Genomic DNA, 22834 nt, shown 5'->3' on the forward strand with positions numbered 1-22834 from the left:
AGTTATGCCAGCACCATTTGTTAAAGAGACTGTCTTTTCACCAGTTAACAGACTTTGGGCCTTTGTCAAATATCAGCTGCTCATAGGTGGATGAACTTATGTGTGGATTCTCAACTGTGTTCCATTGGTCTATGTATCTGTTGTTGTACCAATAACAGGCTGTTTTAATACTGTGGTGGTATAATAGGTTCTAAAATCAGGTAGTGTGAGGCCTCCCAATTTGTTCTTCTTCTTGAGTAATGCTTTATTTATTCAGGGACTCTTCCCTTTCCATATGAAGTTGGTGATTTGTTTCTCCATCTCATTAAAAACTGCCAGTGGAATTTGGATTGGGATTGCACTGTATCTGTAGTATATCCGTGGTAATCTTTATTATTTCCTTCCAGTAGCTTTGAGTTTGTTTGCTCTTCTTTTTCTAGCTCTTAATGTAAAAATTTAGGTTACTGATTTGATATCTTTATTAATAAAGGCACTGAAAGCTAAAAATTTCTCTGTGAGCACTGCTTTAGTCACATCCCAAAAGTTTTGGTATATTGTGGTTTTGTTTTCATTTGTTTCAAAATATTTTCTATTTTCTCTCAAAATAATTTTGCTTGTGATTTCTTCTTTGGCTCCAGCTTCTCTATTTGGTTCCTTTATACGTTTTATCTCTTTATTGATGTTCTCTATTAGTTTATACAGAATTCTCTGGTTTCCTTTAGTTTTTTTGTGCATATTTAAGACAGCTGATAAAAATTCTTTGTCTAATAAGTCCAATGTATGGACTTCCTCAGGGATAGTTTCTCTCAATTGTTCTTTTCCTATGAATAGGCCATACTCTCCTGTTTCTTTGTATGCCTTGTAATATTTTGTTGGATATTGGGCATTTTGAATATTATAATGTGGTAATTCTGAAAATCAAATTCTCCCTCTCCCCTCCCCAGGGTTTGTTGCTGTTGCTTGTTTATTGGCGTTTTCAAACTTTTTTGGGGAGAGGGGCGAAGACTGTATTCCAGGTTGTGTATGGTCACTGAAGTCTCTGTTCTCTCAGTGGTTATTCAGTGATCTGATGAAGATTCCCTTACATGCTAAAATTCAGCAGCCTCTTTATTAAGCACTCCTCCGGTTGCCGTAAGTTTTTTATTAGATTCTAGAGTTCCAAAAAAAGTTGATTCTGTCAGTTTTCAACAGCGTAATAATTGCTTCAATGGAGGGACTAATTCTTGGAGTGTCCTACTCCACCATTTTCTGTTACATTACTCAATAGTAGGGGGCTGCTAACTCAATAGTAGGGGGATATGAGTGACCTTGATGGAGAAGCAGCTGTTCAGAGAGACATGCTGAGCTCTGACTGGGCAGTCTCAGAACTACCATGAGTACCAGGGAAGAAGGATGAAACAGAAGGTCAGTTGGCATGAACCAGATGCCCAAACTCTGGATGGTGAAAGAGGAAAGGAAGAGAAACCCTCACTAAGCCCCACCTTGGGTTCAGGCTCTCCTGACTGGAGGAACTGCCATTCCTCACAAAAATTCTTGTAGAATTTTTATAGATGAGGCCACTTAGGCTTAGAGAGACCTAAGGTCACACAGTTAGTCTCAGAACGTAAGTCTGACTACAAAACCTAGATTTTTCCTATTATATTTTGTTGCATCTGCGCTGTAGGATGTGACTATTAAATGTGAATGTGACGAGTCACCCCACTGATGACCAGAACTGATTAGGCTGTTCTGACTGGCTAGGCTATCCCTCATTTTTCTTTGTGCTTCCCCTTAGGAATTGGATGTGTGGCCAGAGATGATCTTTCTAGAGATAGAAGAGCTACTGAGAGACTCAGCTGCTTTCTAAGCTAACAGAGTTAACTCTTCAGGTCAGAGATTACTTTACATTTTGTATCAAAATAGGGTTCCATGAATATGAATAATGCCAATCTGCAACATAGAATAAGTACAAACTCAACTTAAATGCTTAAGTTTTTGCGAAAAATTCTATTAAGATAACTTGTTCTTGTGTTGATGTAATCTTTCATATTTTATTCTACTGAGAAAGCTCTGACATTTTTAAAGTTATTTTTAAAATTTTCTAAAAATGTAATCAAGTCACAAAAGCCTTAAGAGAAGAACAGACAAAATTAGCCCCGTACCATATGGTAAAACAACTGTAGACACCAAGAACAGTCCAGAAACAGTTTCCGCACCTCAGAACTTAGGGCTTTTGTCAGATCAGTATGAGAAAAGAGTATCAACTGGTTTCCAAGAGATCTTCTAAGGCAGAAACCACTGATATAGTCCACTGAAATGTTACCACTGCAACTATAGCTGAGCTAAAGGAAAAAGATGTCTTAATCCATATCATTTAGTAATAAAATGTGGCTTTCTTATCCTGGCACTCAGAAGATGACAGTCCCAGGGCAGCAACAGAAGAGGAAGATCATCCCATTCTTCTCAAAACATTACAATAAAGTATGTTGATATCTGCAATTTACTTTTAAATGCATAGAAAATGATGGGTGGGAAAAGTGATGGACAGATGAATAAGACAGTAAAATGTTAACGATAAAATCAAGCTTAGGGGGTATGTGGGTATTTGTAAAATTGTTCCAACGTTTTTGTAAATCTGAAAAATTTCTTAATACAATGTTAGGGATAAAACACAAAAAGGAGAAACATTCCAATGGGGCACACAAATAACACAAGCTATGGAAAGCAGTTTCTTTAAGGGGTTTAGAACCAACACAGACTCAGTTCAGTGTATGCATTTCTTCAATGCAAATGAGGCCTGCAGCAGATAAATGAATTCTTCCTAGGAAATAGTTTCTGTGAGACCATCAATAATTACATATCTAAGCTTAGAGAGAATACTGACCCTTCCTTAACTAAGGCAAACAGTAAACACTTAAAAAACAAAAGTGTATTAAGGCTAACAGACTTTCATATCCAAACGCAAATAAAAAGAGCTGCAGTAAAGGGGAAAATGGAAGGGAAAGTGGTGGCAAAAGACCTCTAACTGGATTCAGACTAAAGCATATTTATTCATGGAAAATAACCACAAATCGTTTTCAAAGAAGTCAGTCACTGTACTGGCAGAAGAAAGGTATGTAACACAGCCAAGGTCTAGTGCAAATAAAAGCAGAGATGTATTTCCTCACATTCTTCTATAATGACTAAAGTTCAGCCTGGAAGCACCTCTGTTCCTCAGAGTAAAAGATAATTTCAGGCTCATTCATTCTTCAGGTTCATGCCATGCATGCTATTTGCTACACAGAACACAAGAAAACCACATACTTCAGCTAAAACCTGATATTATGGTTTCAGATAAAACCTGATATTGCCAAACATAAGGCAAAAAACAAGCTTATTTTTATGGAAAAAAAAAACAAAAAAACAAAAAAAAATCAACATTTAAACCAAAGCAGGGGCTCATTTGCCTACTGAGTTTCTAGAAGGGCTCATTCTACCATTTACAAGAGTAAAGTCTCCTTAGGGTCTGTTGTTTATTTTTGGTGCTCAGATAAAAATAGCTAATCCTACCTCAGGAAGTAAGTTTTTAAAGAACGTGAAGTAATTTGAATCAGGTCCACCCAAACAGTCTAAAGACAATAGTTTGAGAAATGTTAATTCTAGATAACTTGTAAAGAAGAAAAAAAAAAAAGAATAAATACAGCACAATCTGTGGCGGGGGGAGGCAGTAGGAAAACATATAGCAGAGTAGGTAATACTGTGGGCTCAGAGCCAGGCTGCCTCAGTTTGTATTCTCTCTCTGTTACTAGCTGTATGAGCTTGGGCTAGGTTACTTATGTTCTCTATATCTCAGTTTCGTCATCTTTGAAATAGGGATGACAATGATACTCTGAGGGTTAAATGAACCAGTGTCTGGCTGTTATCTTATTAGGTGCTATCACTATCCACGTCATCAAGCAAAAAAAGACAGCCATAATCAGTCCCCCTCTCCCCACTAACTTAAAACAAAACAAAACAAAAAAGATAAAAAACATTGATTGACTCCCTTTGAGCCCTCCTTCCTCTGAGGCTTGTCTTATCTCCCTTCCCTTCTTCCTTTCACAACCCAACTTTCTGAAAGAGCTATGCTTGCTATCTTCATTTCCACAGCAATATCTCATTTCAGCCTGCTTCCACCCATTTTACTCAGTTGAAATAGTTGGCTAAAAGTCATTAAAGACTTTCTAACTGTTAAATGGTTTATTTTGCATCTTTATGCTTCTTATCCATTCTTCACTGTTTAGTACTGTTGACCAACTTCCTTTTTTTTTTTTTTAAAAAAAATACTTTCCCTTCTTGGGATTAACATGACAACACTTTCTTTTGGTTCTTGTCTGGTCCTCTCCTCCTGACATATCTTTAATGATTCCTCCTCTTCTGCCTATCCTTAAAATGCTGCCAATTCTAGATTCCATATTTTGTTTTCTCTTTCTCATGGTCTCCATGGGTAATATCAAAGGAACAGACTAATGGCCTTCACAATCACCTAAGTGGTGATAGTCCCAAGTCTAAATTTCCATTCCAGACTTCATTCCTAACAATTTACTAAAGTGATCTCCTTGGATTTAAATAGAAATCTCAAACTTAAAATGTTTAAAACTAAAGTTATCTCACTTGCCTTAACCTTAACCTATTCTTCTATTTGTTATCTCAGTTAATAATGTATTACCATCTCCCTGGTTTTCCAAGATAGAAACTTGGGACTCACTCTGGGTTTCTTCTTCCTTAATCTTTACATCTAATTTGTCACAAGGTTGTATTAATATTTTCTCTTTTGTCGTTCCGTTGCCTTGGAGTAGTTGCTGGATCGCTATAAGCCTTAGTTTTGCCATCTGTAAAATGAAGATAATAAGAGCATCTACTTCCTAAGTTTAAATGAAAAAAAAAAGTATGTATAGTCCTTAGCTAAGAACCTAGTAAATGCTCAGTGAATGATAACCATATACTTTAGGTTTTCATCATTTCTTGTTTTTACTATGTATTTAAACAAGCTTTTAATGAATAATCTTGCTTCCCTCAGATTCTACTGCACAGCCAACAAACATTATGTCTGACATGATCATGTCAAACCCTATGCTTCTACCTTTATATCACATCAACTCATCCTACCACAATCACCCAATCTAGTTAAGTCTTCATTAACTAGTATAGATCTTGTCATTCAATAATGTTTAATAAATGAATTTATGAATGGAAAGTGAGTATGGATTTTCTCAACTGTAGGGAAATGTGTACAAAGTTCTGGAAGAATAGGAGGGCAGTGAGAGGATGTAAACGCAGGTCTTTGAAAACCATTGTTCTCTACTGTGATAATAAAAGGAAATGAATCATTCATTTGCCACCTTTTAAGGATACATTCCTGTTTAAAATACAGTGTTAGAAACAAGAGAGTCATTAAATAACAAGACAGGCGGGGAAGAAAAACTGTTATTTTCCAAGCTCTTGGCGTATCACAGGCGAGACATGGATTATGGCCAAGGCACTGACAATCTATTTCCTATAGGAAGTTGGGGTGGGGTGGGGAGAGGGGAAATGTGTCTTAGAGCTAGACTCCTTCAAAGAAGACAGGATAGATTTTTAAAAGACTATCCTTTTATTAAGAAGAAGAATTATTGAGAAGGCTCAGATTTACATCCAACAATTTAATAACTAATTCCTTTCTAAGAAGTGGATTGTTACAGTTGATACAACATACTAATCACACATATATATTTTATATATATATATATATGCATTCAAAGGGGTTAATTTTTTTCTTTTTTTATTGTGGCAAAATACGTATAATAAAACATCTGCCATTTCAACTATTTTTATGTGTACAATTCAGTGACATTAATTACGTTCATCATATTGTGCAACCATCATCATATGTTCCCAAATTTTGTCATCACCCTTAACAGAAACTCAGCACCCCTTAAGCAATAACTCTCCATTTCCTCCTCTCACCCTCATTTGCCTATTCTAAATATTTCATATAAGTGGGATCATACGATATTTTTCTTCTGTGTCTGACAAATATGTCTGACATGATCGTGTCAACCCCTATAATGTTTTCAAGGTTCATCCATGTTGTAGAATATTTCAGAACTTCTTTCCATTTTATGGCTATATAATATTCCACTGTATGTATATACCACATTTTGTTTATCATTCATTGGCTGATGGGACACTTGACCCGTTTCTGCTTTTTGTGTATTGTGAATAATGCTACAATGAACATTAAGTGTACCAGTATCTGTTTGAGTCCCTGCATTCAAGTCTTTAGGTTATATACCTAGGAATGGAGTTGCTGGGTCATTTGATAATTCTACACATGACTACAGCCTTCAGTGTGGATTACACCTCAACATACAGAAAACTAAAATCCTCACAACTGAACCAATAAGCAACATCATGATAAATGGAAAAAATACTGAAGTTGTCGAGGATTTCATTTTGCTTGGAACGACAATCAACACCCATGGACGCAACAGTCAAGAAATCAAATGACGCATTGCATTGGGCAAATATACTGCAAAAGATCGCTTTAAAAAGCAAAGCTGTCACTTTAAGGACTAAGGTGTGCCTGACCCAAGCCATGGTGTTTTCGACGGCCTCATATGCATGCGAAAGCTGGGCAATGAATAAGGAAGACCAAAGAAGAATCAATGCATTTGAATTATGGTGTTCGTGAAGAATATTGAATATACCATGGACTTCCAGAAGAACAAACAAATCTGCCATAGAAGAAGTAGAGCCAGAATGCTCCTTAGAAGGGAGGATGGTGAGATCTCATCTTATGTACTTTGGACATATTATCAGGAGGGACCAGTCCCTGGAAAACGACATCATGCTTGGTAAAGTAAAGGGTCAGTGAGAAAGAAGACGACCCTCAACGAGATGGACTGACACAGTGGCTGCAACAATGGGCTCAAACATAGCAACAACTGTGAGGATGGCACAGTACCAGGCAATGTTTCATTCTGTTGTACACAGGGTCGCTATGAGTCAGAACTGATTCAAAGGCACCTAACAACAGCAACAACACGATAATTCTGTATTTAACTTTTTGAGGAACCACCAAACTGTTTTCCACAACAGCTTCACCATTTTACAATCCCACCAGCAATGGATGAGAGTTCCACTTTCTCCACATCCTCATTAACACTCGTTATTTTCCATTTTTCTGATAATAGCCAGCCTAGTGGGGGTGAAGTAGTACTTCATTGTGGTTTTGATTTGCATTTGCATAATCACTAACGACACTGACTATCTTTTCATGTGCTTATTGGTCATTTGTATATCTTCTGTGATGAAATGTCTATTCAAGTCCTTTTTTTTGACTGGGTCCTTTATACTTCTAAGTTGTAGGAGTTCTTTACATATTCTGGATATTAAACTCTTATAGATATATGGTTTCCCCAAATTTTCTCCCAGTCAGTATGTTGTCTTTTCACTTTGTTCATAAAGTCTATTGATGAAGAAAAGTTTTTAATTTTGATGAGGTTCTATTGATCTATTTTGTCTTTTGTTGCTCATGCTTTTCCATGTCATATCTAAGATTCTATTGTTAAAAAATAGGTCCCAAAGCATTACCCTTATGTTTTCTTCTAGGAGTTTTATGGTTTTAGTTCTTACATTTTGGTCTTTGATCCATTTTGATTTAGTTTTCGTACAGGGTGTGAGGTATCGGCCCAGGTTCATTCTTTTGTTTGTGGAAATCCAGTTGTACCAGCACCATTTATTGAACACACTATTCCTTCCCTATTAACTAAACTTGGTACCCTTGTCAAAAATCAATTGACCGTGGATATATGAGTTTATTTCTAGACTCTCAATTCTACTCCATTGCTTTATATGTCTATCCTTCTACTAGCCCTGGACTTTTTTTTTTTTTTTAGGTCTTTTGTATTTATTCAAATTGGAAATATAATGATCACTAAACTTTATTTTTAATGGAAGAAGTAGCTAATTGTTACAGTATCTCACTACTTCCAGCATCTTGGAGAAAAACAACTATTTTTACTATTTTACCAATTGTTCAATTTATACCAAGGTGTCCAGTACAGCCCATCTGAGCTTTCTGTTCCTTTTTTTCAATTTTATTTATTCTGTTGTTGCTGTTTTTGAGAATATACACAACAAAACATACACCAATTCAACAGTTTCTACATGTACAATTCAGTGACACCAATTACATTCTTCGAGTTGTACAACCATTCTCACCCTTCTTCTCTGAGTTGTTCTTCCTCCATTAACATAAACTCACTGTCCCCTAAGGTTCCTCTCTAATCTTTCAAGTTGCTGCTGTCAATTTGATTTTACATAGATAGTTCTTAAAATAGCATAATGTTCAATGCAGACAGTTTTTACTATTTAACTAATCTATTAATTGGTTTTAAGAAGACTCTAGGAGGTATTTTTGGTTTAAGTTTTAAAGATTATCTCAGGGCAACAGTTTTAGGGGTCCATCTAGCCTCCACGACTCCAGAAAGTCTAGAGTCCATGAGAATTTGAAATTCATTTTCCCCCTTTTGATCAAGATTCTTCTACAAAATTTTTGATCAAAACGTTCAGTAATGGTAGCTGGGCACCATCTAGTTCTTTTGGTCTCATGGCAAAGGAGGCAGTTGTTCATGGAGGCAATTAGCCACACATTCCATTTCCTTTTCCTATTCCTGACTCTCCTTATTCCTCTGTTGCTCCAGGCAAATAGAGACCAATTGTTGTGCCTTGGATGGTGATTGTAAGCTTTTAAGACCCCAGGCACTATGCAACAAACTAGGAGGCAGAACAGAAGCACTAAACATGTTATTAGGCCAATTAACTGGGATGTCCCATGAAACCATGACCTTAAACCTCCAAACTAAGGAACCAAATTCCATGAGGTGTTTGGTTGTACATAAGCAGCCTCAGGAGCGATTTTTTTTTTTCCTGTCATCATTGTAATGGACTGTTTTGATTATTGTAACTTTATAGTACATTCTGAAATCAGGAAGGGCTTTCCAAGATTGCTTTGGCTATTTGGGGTCAAGATTCTCTGTTTCTAATTTATAGCCAGTAGGATTACCCATAGAGTTACTCTGAATCAGAATTGACTTGACAGCAATGGGATTTTTTTAGGATCACCTAACCACAGGTGTATAGTATGATAAGTTATGTGCTCAGGCATAGCAATGAAGGACACAAATTTACAAATCCAAGAAACTTAATGACATCCAAGTAGAATAAACCCAAAGAGATCCACATGGAGACACTATAAACAAATTCTTGAAAACCAAAGAAAGAGAAAATCCTGAACGCAGAAAGAAGAAGCAAATTATCATGTACAAGGGATCCTCAATAAGATTAAGTGCTGCTTACTTATCAGAAAACCTGGAGGCCAGAAGAAAATGGATGACATATTTAAAGTGCTGAAAACAAAGAACCATCAACCAAGAATTCTGTATCTAGCAAAACTGTCTTTCAAGAATGAGGATGGAATGAAGACATTCTAAGTGGAGAAGGGTCATGACAACTAGACCTGTACTACAAGAAATACTAAAGGAAGTCCTCTTCTATAAAAAAGGATATATACACCTCATGGGGCTGCTATCAGGATCACAATAATGTGAAGTTATTAGCATGAAGTCTGACACATAGTAAATGCTCAATAAATGCTAGTAATTATCATTCTCAGAACACAAATACAGGTTGTTGTAGTCCTGTCCTCACTGTCCCATGTCTGATGACCAACTCTATTCAAGTCCTTTCACTTTATACGTTTCTCAATCACTTTTAGACATCTTGGCAGCATAATGGACTTCCCATCACCTCCAAACTTCAATGCAATCTACTGTCTACTTCTGCTGTTTCTTCTTCTATAGACTGATAAGCTAAAATACAAACTGTCAACACGTCTATTTCTTTCCCTTACTCCACCTTAATTAGAGATTTGCTGTCTTCTCTTACCTCTTTGTAAGTACTTTAAAATATTGATGCCAAAGTAATTTCTTTCAATTATAAATCCTTTACCTATAGGCTCTAGATATGTTTCACATTAGAGCTGAACTTTTTTCCCTTATCTTGAGTGCAATCTAACATATGCTTACATCTCTATTTCTTCTTTCTAGCTATGGCTCTTTCCAGTTAATCACTCTACTTGTCTCCCCTGTTATAGTTCTATTCACACAGCTAAAAACATCACATGTTGCTAACAGTAACCCCATGTGGAAAAAGGTTTTACTATATAATTTATTGTGTTAATTCTCAACTGGCATGGAAATGATTTTAGTATCTGTTTTTGAATGAATTAAATCCCTTAAGCATTGCTAGGTGCTTTCTCATATATTATCCTACTATCTCTGCTCCTTTAGTTTTTGTCCATTACATATTCTGTATCACTCTCTATCCAGCAGTGTTCCACTTTTTTAAAAAAAATCTTTATCTTTTCTTAAGTATCAACAGAGTTAATTTTAAAGTTAATAACAAACAGTAACTTGTCTTTTCCAAAACTGCCTTTTTATTTTTCCAGTTTCTGCTCCTGCACACTAACTGAACAGGGATGATGGTAATGACTGACTCTAAGACAGAGAAATGATGATGATCTGAACTGCATTTTAGAAAGATTAATTTGGCAGTCAGGCATTAGATTGATCAGAATATGGAAGAACCAGAGGAGGGAGACAAGCTAATTAGCAGTATTGAGACCAGAGAACAGGGGAAGAATGTGAGAGTAGAATCCTTAGAGCTTGGTAACTGACTGGATATAAGAGAGAATGAAAATGGCAATTCAAAGTTAATGCCAGGATTTAAAGTGTGAACAAATCATAAACAGTAGAAAAGACCTACATATTTTCCACTCTTCTCTCACCTGATTAGGGTTTAGTAAGTAGTAAGATTTCTTGAACCAATGAAGACCCTCCTGACTGTTGTTACTGAAACCTATACTAAAAATTATTAAGAAAAAAAATTCAAAATGTAGAATCATGGTGATCTGGCAGTTTTTAGCAAATCTGTGAAAAGGTGAAGCTTTCAATGATTTTACCCATTTGTAATATTAATATATACTAATGATTTTGTAATGTTGCCTTAGACTTGGACAGACATGGCTCTGGTAGCATGCTTGTCCGTTGCCCCTTTGAACATATGCTGAATAAAACCTTTTATTTTTTTTTGCTTAAAAAAAAAAAGAGATTTAAAGCCTGAGTGACAGGAAAATTGAGGCACTATTAATCAAAACAGGGAAGATGGGGAGGAGCTGGTTTGGGCTAATGTACTAGATAGGCGGTGTCCTCTCTGACCACAGCCCCTGCTGAACGGACAGCCATAGGCAATTATTTCTTATGTGCAACTCTGCTTCCCATCACCAGCAACCCAGAATACTGAATATCTACAATAAACCATTATATTGCTATTATTATATTACATACTACTTTTTATAATCGCTTGTCTATAACATAGTATAGCATGGTGGTTAACAGTGCAGGTTCTAAAGTCCAGATGCCAGATATAATTGAATCCTGGCTCTTCCAATTACTAGATATGTGACTTTAAGAAGTTACTTAATCTATTTTCTTACTACCACTACTTACATCAAGGGTTGTGAGGATTAAATAAGAACACGTTTAAGGCTCTGAAGAATGTGCCCATAAAGAATAAGGGCTCCAATAAATGTAAGCTATCATTTTTATATCTGTTTAAAAGTATCCCATTCTCAATATTTCTCTCAGTGTTTTAAGAAGTCTACTGTACTCTATTAATGTGGGGATAAGAAACGATAAAGGCTTATTTTGCTCTGAAAAATCATACTTTGAATTTTCCACTGACTTGCATATTAAATTTCAGCTTTCTCACAGTGGTCTTGTAGAAAAATATTTGTTGAAGAAAATCTTCTGGAGTCATTGCTGAGTGGAGTTTTCAGGATAGGAACAAAGATTTTTGGAAAACAGTAAAAGAAATATGGAAAACCCAACTCCCCCAAAGGTTGCCACTGTTTGTATGCCCCCTCAATTTAATACCTTAACATGTAAGAAAAATAAAAAAGCAGTAAAGCTTTTAAAATATGAAACATATGATAAAAAATAATTAAATAACTATGTCAACTTTTTGAGTTTTATACTCTTAGACTGTTGGCCCTGAAGTTGAGACATAATATTAATTTTTATAGGGGTATCAAAACTAGGTATTTTAACTACTTAAAATTTAAGATTAAACATTTTAAAATGAACTCTCAGTGATGCAACAGCTACAGCCCTACGTAAGAAATTCTCCAGCTCTACAATTTTATTAGTATCTGGGGAAATTATTCCATTAAAATCTTTTATATACTACAAGACTGGAAAGCTTAGATGATTTTAATTAGTTTAAAAATGTTTTGCAATGTCTTATCTAAGTAAATTGATTGGTATTATAATTATTTTAATACATTTAGCCACTGTGGGGGAAAATAATGATAAAAAGATTAACTAGAAAGCTGATTCTTTAAATCTAATCTAGATCAAAACATCAAAATGGCTTAATTGTTTGTTATTTTTCTTTACTACACTTAAGGCATTTAAAAATATTTTTAGTAATTTATTCTTGTAGAGATAGATGTCATTAGAATTTCTTTCATGTCACTCCACAGTCTTTAAGTACTGTGTTATTTAATCTAAGAGGTCAGTATGTGCCTATTAGAAGGTTATGTGGTTTATAGACTCTTCTTTCTTAAAAGTTATTTCTCCCTTTAGCACTGATCTTGTAGGAAAACTCTGCTGTGTATTTGGTACTGTTTGGGTTTTCAAACTTTAAGATGGAATTTTTTAAATAAGGTTAGGGTATATAAAAACCAGATCTATGCATCTAACTGGAGCTACTTTGACAATTAGTGATCTTCTAAAAATAAACATAGCCAGACGACTCCAAAGAGTGTAAATTAGTTTCCAGCAGACATTCAAAGACATATAGTTTGAGTAATGTGTTTTCAAATTTTAGGGTCCTTTGAGTCAGAAATGATTCGATAGCAACAGGTTTGATTTTTTGTTTTTTTTTCAAAAAGCTGGCTGGGGAGGAGGGGACAATGCTCATACAACTAAACTTAGACAATCTGTCCATCTAATATTTATATATAGGCTGTTATGTGCATGTAACCTTATGTCTGGAGTTTGAATTTACCTAAGAAGAAAGAAATTTAATCTTACTTGTAAAAATAAAATAATGAACAATGAGATAGAAGAGACTGATGGAAAGATTCCCTTGTAAATGTGAGACAGCCAGGCAATGATCAAGATGACTAAGCAACCTTAGGGATGTGTGACTCAGTGGGCTAACGCAAGAGTATTTAGCTTCATGACCTACATCTTAGTCATCTAACAAAGGACTCACTGGTTTGGAATTTAATGTAAATTCCATCTTAAAGTTTGATAAAAACCAAAAAAACAAAGCCACTTCTGTCGAGTCAATTCTGACTCATAGTCACCCTATAAGACAGAGTAAAACTGCCCCATAGGGTTTCCAAGACTGTAAATCTTTATGGAAGCTGACTGCCACATCTTTCTCTCATAGAGCGGCTGGTGGGTGCAAACCACCAACCTTTTGGTTAGCAGCAGAGTGCTTAACCACTGAGCAACCAGGGCTCCTTTTGGAAAAGTAAGGGACTCACAAATGGTGTGAAATGCTGGTTTTATTTGATAAAAATTCTATTCATTGCTTTGATAAAGCCAAGTAAACTGTGGCAGGGCCAATTTCACATAAATTCTGCCAATGAACCAGATTATCATTTGCCCATACGCCCTCCAACCTATAATCTATAAAAGCAGCTATTAACTAAACCTGATGCCTGTGAATGGCCCTTTACATAATGGGATTTAAAAGTCCTAAGGAAACCAACCTATATTGAGAAGTGAAGTTTTAATTAGCAATATATAATCTCTTCAAGAAGAACAACGTGATTATAATTTAACACCAGGCAGATTAGGGTCTTATCACAAATAATTTGTTTTTAATTTACCCTAAGTAGCTACTATTCAAAGTCACTATGCTATGTTTTGCTTTGTGTATTTTAACTCACACTGGTTCCTTTTATACATTCCCTCATAACGTTTATTACATTTATCAATAAAGAACAACTATTTCGTCTTTCCTTTTAGTAGGCAGAAAACTTAGTTTCTGTCTTTCTCTGTGGAATAAGAGATTTCATTAAGATAGTCAGATGGTAAGAGGTTTCATGTGGATTCTTTCTAGCATAGCTCCACATTAACATAATGGAGATTAAAAAATATGGACACCAAAATAATTTTGAAAACTGAAGTTAAAAACTTTAATAGGATTCAAATTAATACCTATCAAGGGACACTGGGTTGTGGGACTAACCAACTACTTGTGGTAGGTTGGCCAGCTACACTCTGCACTAGCATACAATCTTCTGTAACTATTTTATCATTAGAGCTCAGGCTCTAGGATGGCTGACAGCTAGGAATCTACTAACTTGCTGTTATGGGATCCTGGACAGTGCACTTATGTGACCTTCTCCCCACTGCTGGATTGGATCTCTGAAAACATCAATTTCAGTAGAACAGTTGTTCAAAACAGCTGTCTTGAAAAGTCAAGAAAGAGACTTTTTACTAGTGAAGCAAAGAAGCAAATGTTGATGTCAATACCCTCCTTGACAAGTCCAAACTCTAGCTCAGTAACTTCTGCTTCAGCAGTCAATGAAACATCAGTATGATCAAAAAACTACAGTTACTATTAAGGCAACTACGATTAAATGAACTATGGCTGTCCTCTTAAACCATGTTCTCATTAACAACTTAGAACCAGTTCTCAAACTACATTTTTTTGCATTTCTATAAACAGACTGTATGGTCCTTAAAGGTACAGAACTTATCTTTAATTACAATGGTATTCCTCTGAAAGGTCTGGGGGACTCCTGGGAATTCTCAAGACACTTTCAGAGGGTCTGTGAAGTCAAATCTATTTTCATAATATTAAGACGTTATTTGCTTTTCTTCATTCTCATTCTCTCACAAGTGTACCATGGAATCTTCCAGAACCTACATGATGTTAACATGTAATGGGTCTATTATTGTTTTTTAAATATAAATAAATATATATATTTAACAATTTCTCTGTTTTAATTTCTAACATTATAAATATCAATGAACACAATCCATATAAACAAAAGCTTTTTGGAATTCTGAATAATTTTTCAAGTGTGTAAAGTGGTCCTGGGACCAAAAATTTGAGAAACACTGCTCTAGGGTCACTATGAGTTGGAATTGACTCGATGGCAATTGGTTAAGTAGAATATGCAAGACTCTGTATGAAGCTCCCAATAAATGTTTGCCACCTGAAATGCTCTTTAGACACTGCTCCATGGGATGTTATTTCACAGTTTCAATCAATTGGCCAGTAAACTTAGTATAATACAGTTTACATGACCATTAACTGCCATCTTTGAAGAGTTGGGATCATTTAAAATCAGAATTGTGATTAGAAAAACTATTTCATAGGACTTGTTTGAATTAATACTTTAAAATGTAGAAAGATACACTTCTAATATAGAAAGATATATTTTAACGCATACTAAAAAAAGGTATGCAATTGCTTTATTGCTTTTTGCGGGGGTAAAGTTATATTACTTCAACCATAACCAAAAAAAAGAAGAAGATGTAAAACTGAAATATGATGCAATTCGTATGTTTCTTTAAATAAAATCAGAAAGCATGATATGACATTTAAAAAAAAAACATTTGCTGGGAAAACAATCTGATTCGGTTTCTACAATAAAATATAATGTTTTAAAATATAACAATCACAAATTATAAAGGGTTGGCAAGCATCTCTATAGAAACATATGGAAAGTCTGTCTGTCCAAGTTTGCTTTCTTTATTGTTAATGCATTAAAAAAAAATTTTTTTCATTGTACTTTAGATGAAGGTTTACAGAACAAATAGTTTCTCATTAAACAGTTAGTACACATACTGTTTTATGATAATGGTTAACAACCCCACAACATGTCAACACCGTCCCTTCTCAACCTTGGGTTCCCTATTACTGGCTTTCCTGTGCCCTCCTGCCTTCTAGTCCTTGTCCCTGGACTGTTGTGCCCCATTAGTCTCATTTTGTTTTATGGGGCTGTCTAACCTTTGGCTGAATGTTTACCCTCTGGAGTGACTTCATTACTGAGCTAAAAGGGTGTCCAGGGTATCGTTAATGCATTTTAAGTTATATCATAAGTCATATAATTCATTTGTAAACCGTAATCAAGATAAAATATTACTTTTTGAGGGAAGATTTTTATCCAGGGCCCCAAAGTTATAAATTAAAGTATGCTAATTTTAGAAGGCCAAAATACTGCTAAGCAAACACCCGGTCTCTTATGGATCAATGCACCCACCTGGATGGCATGTTTAACCCACTTAGACTGCTAAAAGGAAAGCTCTTCAAAAACAAAGACAAAGTCAAGGAAAAAAAAACCCACTAATATCGTAGCACCTTCGTCAATGAACAAACTCCAACTGTAACAGTAAGTTGAGACACTATCTCCAAGGGTTATGAAATTAGTATTGTTAGGAATGCATTATTCAAGCAGAGGGCTTGGATGTGCTTTGGAAAAATCTCTGGATGTACTTTTGTTGCTTTACTGACTGTTTAGGCTGAAGCTCAATGCAATGGATAAGATCTTTGTTATACTCTAGATACAACAGAAGTACGCGTGTAAACATAAACTCACCAGAATGCATCTGTCAAAGCCCCTCTAAATATTTAAATACTAGAAGCAGACATGTGCCACTATGTCTCAACAGAACCCAACGCGAAGAGTCCTCAAAATTACACAGCTGAAATCTGTCAATTAATTTTGTTTTCTACATAGCATAACATCCATGACTCAATGGCTAGCAAAGCAGATATTATAATCAACAAAGTAAGTATGTTTTCTTAGTAATGAGATGCAAGGTGATGCTAATGTGGTAGACTGTCATCCTAATCCATACAGATCAGTAGTTGTGTCTAATCTTCTTTATTATGGCCATGCATCCTGGTTTTGGAACAAATCATTTATTTGGTCTTTTGACTAAATCTATTCAGGATTTAGATACAATCACTCTACTAGCATTAAAGTAGTTTTTGACATAATTCCATTTTCTGGGCTGGAGAAACATAGTTGCATATATTAAGTAAATGTATATATGGCAAACTGAAGAAATGGCAAGCAAGACAGACAGGACTGTGAACTAAAACAATGACTGAGGCCATCAACTCACTACTGTTGATGGGAGGTATGGTAATTATGCAATCAATTATTTTATGCTCCTAATTGCCTAGTCATCACTGAAAAACTGTCAGCATAATGACTTCTAGAATGGACAGTGGGTGTGTGTGAATTCCTTCCTGTGGGAGTTACGAATGTAACACCACACTGCCTAGGGTAGGGCAAGGGAGAAGAGAGGAGGAGGAGAGAAAAGCGAAGATGAAAGGAATCGACAAAATAAATGCATTTGATGCAGTAGAGCTATGGATTGCTAGATACAAAAGAAGGCCGACTATCTGTTAATGGTATCAGAGATAGTTTGGTTCACTTTAAACAAACGTGAGATGTAAGCCGAGATACCAATAACAGGCTCCTCAACTAGCCTGTGGTTGAAACAAAATAAAAATATTTGAAAAGATCAGGTTGTGCTTTTAGCATGCCATAAAGAGAGTAAAGGAAAAAAGTTCCTGAGTAGCAAAAGGATTTGTTGTTTGGATGTTGCCAGGACAAGACTAGAAGCACTGTCTGAAACTCCCACAAAGAGTATTGTAGATCAGAGAACTGGCCACTAGAATGAAAATGAAAGAAGTTCTCTAGCTAAACACATGACTATCAGCACGAAGTTCACCTGAAGTTGGTCTACAATCCATTCTGAAACCCAGGATCTTAGGTTATTTCCCCATCACCACCAGCCCTTGCTTTCTTTCAGAATTTCAAGGAATAAATGCTCCCAACTGTAGGTAATTATAATGCCTTTCTATAAGTGCCATTTATTTGTGTTTATCTTTTTCTCCTAGATGCAGCAGAAAGAAAGTGGTTACATGATAAAAAGGATCATCTTACTTTTTAAGGGAGGCTTAAATAATGTGAAAGTTGGAAAGAAAGGAACTTTTTGCCTGTTGCCCATTTCCATTTGTCCCTGAGCATTGCTAGAGCCTGCATGAGATTCTAAAAGCCTCCTGTGATTCTAACCTCTTAAATCCTGTTGTGTACGAGCACTGCCCATGCTCTGTCTTGGCATTCGAAGAGAAGTTCTCAAAGGTGTGTGTCTCTGCTCATCCAGGTAGGCAAGGTCCTCCAAGTGGGCAGAGCTGGTGGCTGACAAGACAGAAGAGTTCAGTTAGAACATGTAAGCTTGGAAAACTTCTTTCAGTTAGTCTGTATCTCCCAAACTTTGGGATCAGATATTCCAGCAGATACATTTTAACCAGAGTTTGCTAAACTCAAAATCATCATCAGTGTCTAGAACATGTGCCAGGGAAACATGTCAAGAGTTGTCTTCAGCTCCTTCATCACTATCAACTGCTTGAGCTCACAGGGAGTACTAGCAACAAGTTGGCAAACACATTATTCAAGGTCTGTTTAGAGATGAAGTGGTTATTCAACAAAAATTTAGTCATTTTATATTAACACGGGTGACACATTTGTACCCGACAACAAAAATTATTAGCTGCTGGTTCTTTGGGGTCACAAATCCCGTTTGTAAAACAAGATACAAATATCCTCAGTAGATATAGCTTTTCCAAATTATATTGGACTGTGAGAAAAACATGAAAGCTCTATTTTCAACATTTTCCATTCATGGTAAAGAGTGAAATATAAAAACATTCTGAGAACATTTACATACATGTTAGATTCATAATATAATCAAACCAAAACCAAACCCGCTGCTGTCAAGTCAATTTCATTCATAGTGATCCTACAGGGCAGGCTGTAAATCTTTACAGAAATAGACTGCCACATGTTTCTCCCATGGAGTGGCTGGTGGGTTCGAACTGCCGACCTTTCGGTTAGCAGCCGAGCACTGAAACGCTCGGCTGCTAACCGAAAGGTCGGCAGTTTGAATCCATGAGCCGTTCCTTGGAAATCCTATGGGCAGCAGTTCTACTCAGTCTTACAGGGTCGCTATGAGTTGGAAATGACTTGATGGCAACAGGCTTGCTGTTTTTTTGGTATGTATGTATACATAATAAGTATGCATGCATGTAAAGAGGGGAAACGTGGGTACATGAGGCACTGGACAGAAAATTGCGAAATAGCATTTAGGGAACTGATAATGCTTGTTAATTTAAAAAAGAATTTTTTTTTTTGGTTGATCTCTGAATATAATCAGGTAATAAAGGCTTCATACTGCATCTATAAATTCTTTATCCCCTAACCCAGCCACAAAAGAAAGAGAGAATGGCAGAAGATAGGGTGACTCAGGCCTTCTACCTGACAATACAGTTCCAATAAAGAAGGTGAAGCAGATCTAGTGAATATCTCCATTTGGCGCTCTCCAAGAATGACTGTGGCAATTGAATTACTGGTCCCAATTCTTTACCCCTTCCTGTATCCATGTTCTTTGTCACCTGTCTTTGCATTTCTCCCATTAGAACTGCATCCCACTTTGCAGTTATTCCCATTAGAGGTGGAGTGTACTTCCCTGCCCTTGACTTTGGGTTCAGCCATTTGACTTGCTTTGACTAATGTGGTATATTAGCAGACCTGATCCAAAGAGAGGTTTAAAATGTGCTTGTGCACTTGAGTGTGTCTTTTTTGCTTATGAGTACAAATTTCAATTAAATAATAGCTTCATAATCCATTTTACTTTCTTTGTGTTAAAAAAATCTTTTCGCAAGTAGCTTTGGTCACAGGTTTAGTTTCACGCGTTCAACTTCTTATATTCAATGAAAAACAGTTGGCAGCTTTTGTAAAATGTGTTTAATGTGAACTTAACAAGTTATATTAAGCTAATCTTTACCATAAAAAGTTTCTAGGAAAATGAACGCCACTTTCTATCTCTTTATTTCACGAAGCCAAGAAATGTGTAAATATATTTTAAAATGAGTTCATTTCTCAATTTCAGACAGGTGACATTAGAAGAAAAAGACAAATGCTGCCATCATCAAGATGGATGAATAGTTCATTCCTTCACAAATTCAAACACTCACAGGCTAACTGAACTAAAGAAAAGTAGTAATATTCTATATCAAGCACAATAGTTCTGGACCCAATTCAGGGCTTAGACAGACTTGTGATCAGCAAGTGGGGAACTATTGCTTTAATCTGGGATTGAAATTAAATTACAGTGTTGTTACCAGAATCTATTAAAACATTCATTCTTTTTCTTGTTTTAGCAATTAATATCTTTTTTGTTGGTCACTGAATCTGTCACTATTTTCTTTAACAAATAATCCAAAATCATTTTCTACAGTCTTTTTTTTCTTATTAAATCACTGTTCTCAATTCTACTTTCAGCTTCTCTCTGGTTCATCATTTTCAAAATTATTACCCATTCAAAGACATTATTTACAGGCATATGAGGCAAATACTGGAAAGATCAGCCATAGACCTGAAATTCTGTTAGCTGTTGCCCTTTATTCTAATAGTTTACATCAATGCACTCTTCCTCATAGTCACTTGAATCTTTTCCATTTGCAAGCCATTTTCTGAGAAAAAGTCTTTTCCATTCCATGTCAGGCTTATTTTACCCTTTGTCAAAAGTGTTCAGGCTATACCTTCTCTGCTTCCTTGATCGCCAGTCAGAATTAATTGCTTCTCTCTTTCAGTAACCACACACATACATAGCTATTTAAAACTTGTGTTATTCAGCTGGTTGCTTACATGTCTGTTTTCCCTCACTAGATTATAGGAAGGAGCCCTGGTGGCACAGTGGTTAAAGCGCTTGGCTGCGAACTAAAAGGTCAGCAGTTCAAACCCACCAGCTGCTCTGGGAGAAAGACATGGCAGTCTGCTTCTGTGAAGATTACAGCCTTGGAAACGCTATGGGGCAGTTCTACTCTGTCCTATAGGGTTGTTATGAGTCGGAATCAACTTGATGGCAGTGGGTTTGGTTTTTTTGGTGGATAGATTGTAGAAAGTTCCAAGAGAGCAAAAAAGGCAAGGTCTGATTCATCTTTGATCACATTATCCCTTCAAAGTAAATCAGAGTATCTTGCACAAAATATTCAATGCAGAACTGAATTCCAGACTGTTGCTGTTGGGGCCCTGGTGGTGTAGTGGTTAAGCGTTTGGCTGCTAACCAAAAGGTCGGCAGTTTGAATCCACCAGCTTCTCCTTGGAAATCCTATGGGGCAGTTCTACTCTTCCCTATAGGGTCACTATGAGTCAGAATTGACTTGACGGCAACGGGTCTTGGCTGGCTGTTGTGTGTCGTCGAGCTGATTTCCACTCATAGAAACCCCACGTGACAGAGTAGAACTGCCCCATAGGGTTTTCTTAACTGGAACTGTTACAGAAGCAGATTGCCAGGTCTCTCTCCAGTGGAGCTGCTGGATGGGTTTGAACCACTAACCTTTTGGTTAGCAGCTGAGTGCTTAACCATTGCATCACCAGGGCTTCTGAATTCTAGACTAGTCCTGTTTAGATTGATAAATCTGTCTGGCTCTATCCTAATCCTCCTCATTGTTCTAAGCTTTCTTACTGCATAGCAGACATCATCGTAGTCATATGTATCTCCAAGGATGTTCATATTATCCTCCTGCAGGTACTGCTGATCTTTTACTTTTTTTCATAGCACTTATCACCTAACATACTATAAAATCTACTTGTTTATTATGTTTATTTTATTTTTCCCAGCTAGAATGTAAGTTCCATCCAGGGTGGGAATGTTTGTTTTGCTTACTGATGATTTTCAAGTCCTTTGAACAGGGCCTGGCACATATTAGATGCTAAATCAGTACTTGTCTACGGATTGAATACTTGTATTTATGCATATACTTTGTGTTTTGGCTACATTCAAACAACCGACAAATAACAAATTAGCTTTTGATTTACTGGGTTATTTGAAAGCTAAAGATGAAGGAGGTAGCAATCTCAAACAATGCCTTGTACATCACCATCCCATACAATCACCAATGACAACTCCATAGGGACACATATATTTCCACCTCATAGAACTATTCTTTCTGTGAAATTGTGCTGGCACAATTTTCTGAGATAATTCTGTTACGTTAAATTAATACTATAATATTTAATGAACACTTCCCAGTTACAAATATGAGACAATTAGGTAAGTAGAACTGAAGACACAGGAAAAACAAATCTACAATAAAAATGTTTATGTAACAAGACAAAGCTTTAAGAAGTAAATCCACAAAATCTGTCATTAAAAAGCTTTGTTTTTAGAGGAGGAAGAAGGAATAGGATAAATGGAACTTTTTTGAGGACTACTCACTTTTGGAGCATTTAAGTGACGTACTTTTATGAAGTCAAAATAATTTCTTTATACCACAAGTGAGCAGACAAAAATCAAGCAGACATGAGATGGTACAAACAGTCCAGAGACAACTATATGTTGAGTTTGGAAACAAGTCTAAATTCTTTCTTCTTAAATCAGTTGCCACTAATGCAAACAGATTATAGTAGCACAACTGTCATTCTGGCTGACCTGAGCAGGGAGCCTGGAATGACACTTTATGTTTGCTAAGCCTGGGCAAGAAGCCACTCTGCTGTCCTTACTCCCTTGATACACACGTAAAGCCAACATTCTGACTGATGTAAAATCCATTTTTCATTTTTGTAAAATCCTCATTATAGTTTCTGGTTGGATTCATTTAAATGCCCCTGGATTCCCATCTTGCATTTACCTGATTCTTAAGATCCTTTTCCCAGGAAAATGTGCAGCTCCAAAAATTAACAAGTGGATGGTGAGAGTTTATATTT

At 36.1% G+C, this 22834-nt stretch overlaps 1 protein-coding gene across 2 annotated transcripts in view; it reads right to left on the reverse strand.

The window, feature by feature from the left end:
• TANC2 (tetratricopeptide repeat, ankyrin repeat and coiled-coil containing 2) overlaps positions 1–22834 on the reverse strand; it is a 232057-nt gene that overhangs the window by 114691 nt on the left and 94532 nt on the right. For both annotated transcript variants that reach the window (XM_023729377.1, XM_023729376.1), the window contains one exon: positions 18140–18265. In XM_023729377.1, the coding sequence (XP_023585145.1) occupies positions 18140–18265 (126 nt within the window). The remainder of the gene's footprint in view (positions 1–18139; positions 18266–22834) is intronic.

Source organism: Trichechus manatus, unplaced genomic scaffold (assembly GCF_000243295.1).
Source record: "Trichechus manatus latirostris isolate Lorelei unplaced genomic scaffold, TriManLat1.0 scaffold00028, whole genome shotgun sequence".
Lineage (NCBI taxonomy): Eukaryota > Metazoa > Chordata > Mammalia > Sirenia > Trichechidae > Trichechus > Trichechus manatus.